This window comes from Tiliqua scincoides, chromosome 1, assembly GCF_035046505.1.
Source record: "Tiliqua scincoides isolate rTilSci1 chromosome 1, rTilSci1.hap2, whole genome shotgun sequence".
Classification (NCBI taxonomy): Eukaryota; Metazoa; Chordata; class Lepidosauria; order Squamata; family Scincidae; genus Tiliqua; species Tiliqua scincoides.
The window spans coordinates 310,494,318-310,505,908 of NC_089821.1; the positions used below are offsets into that span (position 1 = coordinate 310,494,318).

Sequence of the window (11,591 nt, forward strand, 5' to 3'; positions counted from 1 at the left end):
TGCCCTGTCGGCGAGTATCTATGGTACTTACCTGAACAGGTATGCTTTTTCCAATGAACTGTCTTCTCTACAGTATCCTGATACTTCTTCTCTCAGGCAATTCACCTGAAAAGAAGAAACAGACAGATCCTAACATCCTTAATGAGGGCCCAATCCTATCCAATTTTTCTGTGCCGGGGCTGCTGTGCCAATGGGGCTTGCACTGCATCCTGAGGTGGGGAGGCAGTCACAGAGACCTCCTCAAGGTATGGGAACACTTGTTCCCTTACCTCGTGTCTGCATTGCAGTTGCACCAGCGCTGGAAAATTTGATAGGATTAGGCCCTAAGCCAGTGTACGAGAAGCCCTTGGAACACTGAAAAGTAATATGCTTTCTATGAAACGTAGAGCCAACTGAGCAGTGCAAAATGAACTACTGTAGCATTTAATTCTCATACAATCATAGAAGTTAGAGTTGGAAGGTTCCACAAAGGTCATCTAGTCCAACCTCTTGCTCAGTACAGACAACTACAACATCCATGTCAAGTGGCTATCCAACCTCTGCTTGAAAATCTCCAATGAGGGACAGCCCATAAGTGCATGAGGTAGACTGTTCCAGTGCCAGACACCTCTCAAAGTTAAGGCATTCTTCCTCTTGTTTAGTGGAAATCTGCTTCCCTGTAATTGCAACATTTCCTCATGTTAGGACTGTATCATCTCTGGCAGATATTTTGAAGAATTGGTTATAAAGCTTGCAATACTTGCCACTTGTCACAAGATGGCATTAGAGCCCATTTGAAATCACACTCATGTTGAAAAAAAAAAAGTAAGTAGGCTTGATCAGTCTCCGTCTTGATTAGCCAACACTTTCTGCTAAATGCGTGGTTTGGCCATTATGTGCTTGATATTTTTTTCTATCAGCCACAAGGTGCCCGATTTGAATCAGGAGCACAGCAGTGATGGAGGGAGGTTTCTCTCCCAGAGAAAATAAGCAGCCACGAAGTTGGAAAATCTGGATCCAGAGGGCAAAACCTCTCTCCATCTCCACTGGGTCCTCACCCACCCACAAGCGATCATTAACAAAAACAAAAATAAAAAAGCCAAGCACACACTTCATACTTAATAATACGTAGTGTTTGAGCAGCACTTCCAAGCGTTCAAAGGACTCCACACATATTTTCTTACTGTAATTCTTACAACAAGGTGAGTATTATTGTTCTCTTACTGCAGTCAAGGATGAGAGAAAGTGGCTTGCCCAAGGCAGGGACGACATTTGAACTGGAGACTTCCTGATCTATAGCTCAGATCTGTAGGCACAATGCCACATGAGCTTGAACACAGAACAGGAAGTGCAGCTTGCACTGCTGTCATTTTTATATCCTAACTTTCAGATCCCAGGTCCTCCTGCTCCTACAACCCCTCTTTCCCACCTCACACCAAAAAAAAAACACTGATTGGCTTTTGTTCTAGAGTCAGAAGTCCCACAGGCAGCTGCCTGGGCTCAGCTTAAAAGAGCACTGAGCAGTAACATCAGTACACGGGGGCAGCTTGGTAAGTATTGCAGGCACTGCAATGTACTGTGTAAGCAGCCCTTCCCACTTGCCATCAGAGCCATTCGCTGCCTGGAATGGCTCCAAGGGCGAGTGGGAGTGGCTGCTTACACAGTGCATTGTGGCACTGCAATACACACCCCTCTGTAGCTATGCTACTGGCACTGGGTCCTACTGAAACCAAGAGCTGCTGGGAACCACTTTTACTGGTGCAGGTCAGTTGAAGAGTGAAAGGGATAGACTTCCTGAACTGCTGGTAAGATAAGAACACTCAGAACAGCCTACCTTTAGGACTGAAATTCCATAATCTTGGAGAGCTTCCATGGCATTTGTCAGCTGTTCCAAGAATACCTCAGAAGATGGAGAAACTGGAAAGCAAATGAGAGTAAGTTTTGCTTTATAGTTCCAGTTGTTCAATATTTCTTAATCCACACAGTGTTTTCCAGCTTTTCTTGCATTTGCCTCTCTAGCAAAGCGAGGGCTTCTGTCATCACTGTCTCAGTCAAACGTATATAGTCCGACCTCAATATCCATGGGAGTTCCATTCTGGAACCCCCCACGGATTCCAAAATCCATGGACCCTTGGGGGGTGGGGTGGGGTCGCCATTTAAATGCCTTTAAAATGAAAAAGTGCACCAAAATCATGCAGTGAAACCGCGCAGCTTCCAAGCCTCTTAGAGCTAAAAATCTCAAAAGATGCACTTCCGAGTTCATGGAGGTTCCTTGCTCCTCCCAGCATTGCCTCAGAATGCATCACAAGTTAAATCCATGGATGCTGGATCCACAGATACTACGGATGCACCTAAACTGAATGCAAGAGTTCTCTCTTATCTACAGATAAGAGATTGGCAGAAGTAAAAAAAAAAAAAAAAAATAGAGACCCCAGAGCAGAGGTAGGTCAACATTTTGACAGGAGGGTCATGTCATCTCTCTGACACTGTGTTGGGGGCCGGGAAAAAAAGAATTAATTTACATTTCAAATTTGAATAAAGTTACATAAATGAATACATTAGAGATGGAACATAAGAATGAATGAATTTTACTGAGTTCATTTATAATATACATGAAAACGATAATACAGATAAGTAGAACCACGTGAGAACTATGAACTATTTGCAACACACCTCTTGCACAGTGAAAACATACAGACTGCCAGATCATGTCTTGCGGTCATGACCAGCATGGGCTCCAACAGGCTCCAATGGGCCAGCGGCTCATTGGAGACTGGGGGCTCCCTGCGGGCTGGATTGGGTGACCCCCCACCCGAGGGCCACAAATGGCCCCAAACCCAGGGTTTGCCCACCCCGGCCTAGAGCATCAATTTCCAATGTTTTTCTTCTCATGACACACTGATCTCTATGGTCTTAGGGGCGTAGCTGGAGGGGCACGGAGCACCCAGCCTGGCAGGGAAGTGGGTGAGCGGCCCCTCCCTTCGGAGCGATTCCCGGCGGGGGGGTAAAACAGAACCATACGGTGCCTGCCCCACCAGGAATGGCTCCAAAGGGAGGGGCCGCTCACCCACCTCCCTGCCAGGCTGAGTGCTCTGCCCCCCTTCCAGCTATGCCACCGGTACTCTCCAAGGTCTCTGTCTCTTGTGATGTCACTTCTGACTTCCAGGATGCTTTTCTGGGTTCTGTGGCTCTGTTTTAAGGCAATTGCTTGTAGCAATGAACTGTCTATCCCACTTCCTCTGCCAGCTCTGCCAATCTGTGACTATAGACAGTTGCCCTAAAAACAAAGTTGTAGAACCTGGAAGATTTTTTCAACCGCTGTGCTCCAAACTACTATGGCACACCTCTGGACCTTTCACGGCACACCAATGTGCAGAGCCACACAGGCTGAAAGCTGCTGGCCTAGAGAAAGGAGGGGCTGTTTGCTGCAGGAGAACTAATGAGCCAACCTGGGAAGAGGCTGGGAAGGCAAGACAGAAAAGAGGAAATTCTTACTTGGGCCTGAGGGACAGGAAGGACTGTGCTGACGCTGGAAAGTGGAGCAGAGATGAGGAAGGCTGACTGCACTTACCAGGTGCAAATGAGCAGCCATCTCAAAGAGTTAGCAAAGGGGTACCTGTGCAAAACAGCTTAGAACAGTGTCTCTCAAACTGTGGGTCGGGACCCACTAGGTGGGTCGCGAATCAATTTCAGGTGGGTCCCCATTCAATATTTTAAATATATTAGACTTGATGGTATGTGACTGCATTTGGGGAAATGTTACAGACCTGTACTTTTAACCGACTACTATGTATATAGTTTTAACAATGATAGTCAATGGGACTTTCTCCTGGGTAAGTGTGAGTAGGATTACAGCCTAGGATTGTTTAAAATTTTTCTGACTGATGATGTCACTTCTGGTCATGACATCACTTCCAGTGCGTCCTGACAGATTTTTGTTTCCAAAAAGTGGGTCCCAGCACTAAAAAGTCTGAGAACCATTGGCTTAGAAGATGAATGCAGGAGACCACTGCACACCTAGCTCTGCACCAACCGGCAGTGACTCTCCAAGACCAGGACTGTTTTCCAGCCCTAACTGGAGACTGAAATACATGGGAAGAGGGGCTCTGCTGCTGAACTATAACCTCTCTGTCAATACCAGACCTGAAGCAAGTTGAACTCAAGCAGAGGAACTGCCAATTCAGTCAAAAACCTTAGAGCTTCTATTACAAAGTTCCTACTTAATAAAACGACCCTGTTGCCCAAATTTCACATCTCCATGTAAGCTCGGAGTAAATGGCTTTGACATCTCTCTAAAAATCTACGGCTGTCAGAAAGTTCTGGGAGTTGCACAGCTCGTGTCAATGTAGCACCTTCTCCTAGACTGCCCAAAAGGGAAAAACTTTACGCTCTGCAAGGATGTCAGTCGGAACTTCTTGCTTGGTGTGCGGTGTGGTTACTCACTTTAGAAACCTGCAATGGCCTGCTCTGCCAGACTAGCAAAGGGTGACCTCTGCCGTTGTCGGAGCAGAGTGCGGGCCGCCAGCGCTGCCCCGGTGTAGGATCAGGCTGCCCATTACTTCTAACTTAGCGGAACCTATGGTTTGTTGTGAGAGTTGAACCAGGAAACTGTGGTTTGCACTTTCTCTGTAAACCAGTCTGAAGGTGGTTTTCAGCTGTGGTGTGGAGAACCCGTGCAAATGAAAGTTAGCCACTTTGGGTGTAACAGCAACCTATTGTTTCTGTGAAAGAGGAAGCACCTAACAGAGCATGCAAAGGGCAGACGGAATGCACAGGCACAAAGCTTATGCCCGTTCTGTGTGAATCAGCCCTACAAGATATGTCCTACCCCAGCCCTACACTTCAGCTCTGTTCTCGTGTGTTCTCCCTTGCTTCCCCCTGTATGGCTTGCTAATCCTATGAACCAAGAGTAAGGAACAAGTAGATAATGAAAATACTCACCATTCCTCCTAAAATAAACCAAGGACGCTTTGGATGCTTGCAAACTGCTGAGATACTCCTTGGGGGTGAGCTCCAGAAACACATCATCCATACCACTTGCCATAAACATGCAGGAGGTGCACAACAGCAGGAGATAGAAAAGGCAAACACATCCATTCATTTGCAATAATGACATGACTTGCGCAGTTCAATGCTGCCCCAAGGCAGGAACCGGACCTTAAAAATAAAAAGTTATACGAACTGTTTTTAAGATAGCCTTTCAGACCAGATCTGTTACTGTATACTTAAAAGCACCCAAACTTTCAAATTATTAACATGCTGCTTTGTACCCTGGTTAACCTTTGTAAAGGTGAATACCTACGGATCATAGTTAAGGTGGTGGGGAGGAATTTGTCCCATCCCAGTAACTGCCTCTGTTTCCTAATTGCAGTTATGCAGGAGTCAACATTAGATCACTGGCCTCAAAAGAGTAAGGTGCGAGCACTAGAGACAGGCTGGGTAATCAATAATAACCGTATAGACAATTGTAAAATGGACTCAGAAGTCCTCCGGTGTTCAATGAGGCTTCCTCAAAAGTAGGTAGGTAGGTAGAAGAGCCCCCACTCCAAACTGCTTGTATAAGTCTGTCCTTGAACTTGAAAACAAAAGACATTCCCCTTCCCTTACCAGTAGATAACTTGAACTAAAATGTTGGACAGGGCACTATTCTCAGGAAAGAGGAAGCAAGTTCTTGGCATCCTTCAGTCTCAGAAGACTCTGGTATCGCACTCTGAATGGTGGTTCTGGAACAGTGTCCTCTCCAGTGTGTGAAGCCTGGGTAAAGTAGGTATGGAGGACAGGCTGTTACCCATGCAGCAAATCCCCCCTTTCCACGTTGCTGAAATGGTCCAATGGGAAGGCAGAAGCCAGTACAGTTGGTTCCAGCGGCAGGCGTCGCAAGAGATGCCAGAATGTGACTGTGTTCAGCCATGAACTGCCTCAGGGACTCCGGTTCCTGATTTTGCCTCGAGGTTGACTCCTGAAGCCTTTTCCTTAACTGGATGTAGCCACAAGGCAGTGGAGGTTTGGGATCAGAGTTTTTCTTCTCTCAGATGAGCCTGCCTTCCCAGGCTAACGAGTCCCACCTACCTGGTGGCTGTTTAGGTGGCTGTTTAGTCGCCTCTTATGACAAGTACAGCCAAACTGAGGGCCTATTCTTATCTCCAGCCCCCAGGGGAGGAAGCAAGTAAGGGCCTTAGATTGTTGTTGTTATGACCAATGTAGCATCATTTAATGTGCAGCACACTTTACAAAGCAACCTCTGGGTTTTAGAGGTAGCCTTATCTCTGAATGCCAGATGCAAGGTAGCAGCAACAGGATGTCTTGTTGTCTTTAGTGCAGCCATTTTCAGTGACTGTGCTGTGGCACACTGGTGTGCCACAAATGATCTGCAGGTGTGCCATGGGAGTTTAGGGGAGGATCATATATTAATATGGTAGACGTGAGCCTCCAGCCAGCAGTGTGGTGTGCCTTGTCAATTGTCAAAAAAACTGATGGTGTGCCCTGAAAATTTTAGTACCTTGTCAGTGTGCTGTGAGATTTAAAAGGTTGAAAATCACTGCTTTAATGCTCCCAGAGACATCTGGTGGGCCACTGTGAGATTCAGAAAGCTGGATTAGATGGGCCTTCGGTCTGATCCAGCAGAGCTCTTCTTATGTTCTTAACAAACTCAGTCCCTGGTCCATGAAGCTAACAATCTAAATTTAAAAAGTTAAGGGAGGGAAGAGAGAGGAAAGGAGGAATGCAGACCTGCAAATGCCAGTATACACAGAAGCACAGAAAAAGCAATGTGGTCATGGGTTTGGGATGCATTTCCCAAGAATCTCAATTGTCATTTAACACCCACCCTCAAGTTACTAGCCCTGCTTGAATGTGTGTGGGCAACAACTATCAACATTTCAGAAGCCAAACAGGTGGTTTAATACCATTTTTCATTGTTGTGAATGGGGCTGCGCTTCAGGGCTCTCACCTCTCCCATAAATAGCAAAAGCAGAATAAACTATGCAAAATGTCTGTTGGCAACCTTCAGTCTCGGAAGACTATGGTATCGCGCTCTGGATGGTGGTTCTGGAACAGCGTCTAGTGTGGCTGAAAAGGCTGATTCGGGAGTGACAATCCCTTCCACACTGGGGGCAAGTGTAGTGTGTCCCTGGTCTGTGTCCCTGGTTGTGGGCCTTCCTTCTTTGCCTCTTCGCCTCAGACTGTTGGCCAAGTGTCTCTTCAAACTGGGGAAGGCCACGCTGCACTGCCTGCCTCCAAGCAGGCCGCTCAGAGGCCAGGGTTTCCCACCTGTTGAGGTCCACTCCTAAGGCCTTCAGATCCCTCTTGCAGATGTCCTTGTATCGAAAAATATGCAAAATACTATGCAAAATAACACACTACATTGTGCAAAACAAAGGGAATGTGCAAATTGTTGAATTTGCATAATTTGTAGATGCATAATTTGTAGAACCTAGCTTTTTGGAGTGCAGAATTTGGACTGCATAAATACAGCTCTAGGCTTAGTTTCAACAAGGGGTGGGATTTTGCAATGTAGGAGCCCAGCTGGAGTGCCCTAAAAACACACATCCATTTTTTATCATGTAAATGTAGTGGACCTCTCAACTTTGGCCTACCACTGTGAGAATTTCAATTCTACTGCACTTCTGGGTTCATTTTATACCCATGTTCCCTGCCAAGTTTCAGTGAAAATGCGATCATTGTCCTAGAAGCCAGCAGAGCGCTGACACTTCTCTTCTCACTGCCCATAAGGGAATCCCCAGGGAACTTTGCAACACCTAGTCAGAAAAAAGAACAAACACAAATCATTTATTAAAAGAAGAGATGGCTGGTTTGTTTGCAAATAGTGAAGCTATTCAGGAATGTGGTTTTTCTCATACTTATGGGCTGTATTACAGTTTACTGTTTGCCTGGTCGGAGGAAAGGTTATTGTCTTTTTTTTGTCCCTGGCCCCTTCCTAATAATTTTCAACATCTGGAAAGTACTAAGAATGTGGGTGACTACACTGGGTGTAAAAAATAAATCAATGGCCTGAGCTTATTACAAGCTGCTGCATTGAGGCCACTGCTCAAAGGTGCTGTGGGCTCCATGGCTATGCCAAGCAAGTGTAGACTCTGAAACAGGGAACAGAAAACTAAGGTGCTAAAATTGTCAAGGCACACCATCACTGATGGTGGGGGGGGGGGGGGCGGCTCACATCACCAAAGAATTGTCATTTTTGGACAGCTGACAAGGCACACAACACTGCTGGGGGGGCAGAGACTTGGACACTTCTCCCAGCACTTTGTTCTGCCCTTTGGCTACCAAAAATAAGTCATATTGCTCTTCTGCTCTTTCTTATACATGTAATGAAATCTGTGCAATTGTGGACAATTCATGTAGGCCACTGACATACGTGCACCCTCACCTGGCAGGCTGGTGTGGCCAAGGACCAAACACGCAGCGGTGGGTGTATCCAGGGTTGTTTATCTGCATGTCTGCCCTGCCTGATGAAGCAGGCATGGAAAGGGTCTAATTTTACCTTCAAACTAGTGGCAGGGCTGAGAACTGCTCCTTCACCATTCCCACCCTACTGCCCAGCAGTTTATCACCCAGGTAGGGAAGTGCCTCAAGCAACAAGAACATGGGGGAAGTAAGGCAGAGGAAGGGAACTTCCAAGGTGATGTCACATTTCAGCCATCCACCCCACTTTATACATTATAGTAGTTGGCAACCTTCAGTCTCGAAAGACTATGGTATCGCGCTCTGAAAGGTGGTTCTGGAACAGCGTCTAGTGTGGCTGAAAAGGCCGATTTGGGAGTGACAATCCCTTCCACACCGGGAGCAAGTGCAGTCTGTCCCTGGTCTGTCTCCCTGGCTATGGGCCTTCCTTCTTTGCCTCTTAGCCTCAGACTGTTGGCCAAGTGTCTCTTCAAACTGGGAAAGGCCATGTTGCACAGCCTGCCTCCAAGCGGGCTGCTCAGAGGTCAGGGTTTCCCACTTGTTGAGGTCCACTCCTAAGGCCTTCAGATCCCTCTTGCAGATGTCCTTGTATCGCAGCTGTGGTCTACCTGTAGGGCGCTTTCCTTGCACGAGTTCTCCATAGAGGAGATCCTTTGGGATCCGGCCATCATCCATTCTCACGACATGACCAAGCCAACGCAGGCGTCTCTGTTTCAGCAGTGAATACATGCTAGGGATTCCAGCACGTTCCAGGACTGTGTTGTTTGGAACTTTGTCCTGCCAGGTGATGCCGAGAATACGTCAGAGGCAGCGCATGTGGAAAGCATTCAGTTTCCTCTCCTGTTGTGAGTGAAGAGTCCATGACTCGCTGCAGTACAGAAGTGTACTCAGGACGCAAGCTCTGTAGACCTGGATCTTGGTATGTTACATTAACAGAGTCAGGAATAAACATGGCTGCCCTCTCCACACCTAGCTTGGCCAACTGGCGCACTTCAGGCCTACGCTCTTGCCTGCATCACTACAATGGCTACTCTGCTTCAAAAGAATCACACCAAGGCACACAGATCTGCATATTCTACATATTGATGCCATTTATATCTCACCCTTTTTCCATCAAGAAAGTCAAGGTGGCACACCCATCCAAGCACTGATCAGACCTACGTCCATGACTGCCAACAAGGTGGCTTACATCATATGTCCTCAGGCCATGCCCTGGATCTGGTTCCAGCGACATAGTTCGGGACCCCATTGTGACATCATTTCTGGGTTCTCCCAGAAGCAGCATCTTCATGAACTTGTCACCACCCCTTTCCTCTTCCAAGGTGGCAGCCAGGTCACGCTGCCACTGCCTCTCAAGGTCCAGATCAGGAAGCCACAAAAACCGCTGCCGCCATCTTGGCTGGGCCTCACATGGCACTTCCTCATGTTTGGTGTGGTGTCTGGGGCCTATCACCAATCCTGCCCCCACTTGCTCTACTGCTGCTAGTGACTCACTGTTGTGGCATATTGGGCAAAAAGGGTGTGCCACTCAATCAAAGCATCCCCAGCACCCAGACTCCTGTCTCACCGTTACTTCAAGGTCCACAGCCTCACAAGGCAGGCAGCCCCATTGGCAAACTGACAATTATGAAGTAATTTCTAGTGGTTTCTTTTCCCCCTTCAGCTCAGGCATAACCACATTTGCCTGGGAATCAGTCCCACCAATTTGAATGTATGGAGCCTCCCAGCCCAATCCTATGCATGTCTGCTCAGAAGTAAGTCCCATTAGAGTCAATGGGGCTTACTCCCAGGAAAGTGTGGATAGGATTGGGCTGTCCATCTCTGCAGTCCCTACAGCAGTCCTAGCTCATATGCTCAAGTGCAGCTGTGGCTTGGTTCGCTTCTATGGATGCCACAGGAACAACAAAACAAGGCCACAGCTCTGGCCACTCACCTGACTTTGGTCTCTCTTGGACAGCAGCAAGAGAGTGGGTGTTCTCCAGCAGCAGTCGGATCACAGCAGTGGTGTAGCTAGAGGGGATGCAAAGCACTATGCTTTGCAAGGAGCCTCACCAAGGTATGCAAGGCGCCCCCCCTCCCGAGCCATTCCAGACAGTGGGAGCAAAATAGGGTTTATGGCTGACTCTGAAAGGGAGGGGCTGCTTGCACGCGGTGGTGAGGCTCCCTGCAAAACTTAGTGCTTTGCACCCCCTCTAGCTACGCCACTGGATCGCAGTCGCTGCCTGCCCACCAGTCCTGCCATAGCTGACCTCCAAAAGAACGGCCTCCCCACCTGTGCTTTTGGAGGGCTTCACTCCTGCAAATGCCTCCAGAGTCCGGCTGGGCTCAGCAGGTGACCACACTCTGAGAGGGGGAGGTCGCAGGTCCGTGGCGGTCCTCGGGCTTTCCAAGCTCCCCCCAGCAGCGGGTTTCCTTCAAGCAGAGAGGCAGAATGTGAGATCAGCACCTGCACACGCCAGGCTGGAAGCGCAGCGGAGCCTTGCGGTGGCGTCCCGGGGGGGGGCAAAGCACTGAGTCTTGCAGGGAGCCTCCCCGGGGCGTGCAAGCGCCCTACACTCAGTGCTTTGCCCCCCCCAGCTACGCCACCGCATGCAAGGGCTCCTGGCAGCAGCTGCCCCGCCGCCCACTCCCAGCCTGCAAGCCCACCACACTTACCCCGGAGTAAGCCCCACTGAACTCAGTGGGACTTCCTTCCGCGTAGACGCGCGAGGCTCGCACTGCAGCCACCGAACTCGGCTCTCTCCAGGGGTCTCGGGACGAGCCGTCCCTTTGCAAGCCCGGGAAGAGCTGGAGCAGCAGCAGCAGCGCCTCCTCCTTCCCTCTCTGGGCTGCTGCTCAGCTGGACCAGGCTGCAATCCTGCGCATGCTTTCCTGGGAGTCAGCCCCCTTGCTCCCAATGGGGCTTACTCCTGAGTAGACGCACACAGGCTCGTGCTGCCGGTAAGCGGCGCGGAGGAAGGCGGAGCAAACAAGCCGGCCAGGACAAGAACTGCAAGGGATGGGGGCGAAGGAGCTGATGTGCAAACCCGAGGCGGGCGGCGACGCCAACCCAAGAATCAAGCTCCGGCAGCGCAGTGGCGGGGCAGGGATGAGAGGGGAGGCGGGGCCCGAGGGAGCGCCCCGCGGCCAATGGGGGCTGCGCCGGGAGGGGGCGGGGGCGGGGGCGCGGCGCCGGCCAATGGCGAGCGGCG

General features: G+C 49.2%; 1 protein-coding gene across 2 annotated transcripts in view; it reads right to left on the minus strand.

Annotated features, from left to right (window-relative positions):
- TXNDC16 (thioredoxin domain containing 16) overlaps nucleotides 1-11,591 on the minus strand; it is a 54,468-nt gene that overhangs the window by 42,303 nt on the left and 574 nt on the right. Inside the window, exons 1-5 of one of the 2 annotated variants that reach the window (XM_066629994.1) lie at nucleotides 11,056-11,297; nucleotides 10,673-10,812; nucleotides 4,921-5,136; nucleotides 1,814-1,896; nucleotides 32-105 (exon numbers count right to left, since the gene is read on the minus strand). In XM_066629994.1, coding sequence (XP_066486091.1) covers nucleotides 32-105; nucleotides 1,814-1,896; nucleotides 4,921-5,095 — 332 coding nt within the window. In that variant the 5' untranslated portion in view covers nucleotides 5,096-5,136; nucleotides 10,673-10,812; nucleotides 11,056-11,297. Of the gene's footprint in view, nucleotides 1-31; nucleotides 106-1,813; nucleotides 1,897-4,920; nucleotides 5,137-10,672; nucleotides 10,813-11,055; nucleotides 11,298-11,591 lie in introns of those variants that run through there. The other variant, XM_066630001.1, reaches the window with a different exon arrangement.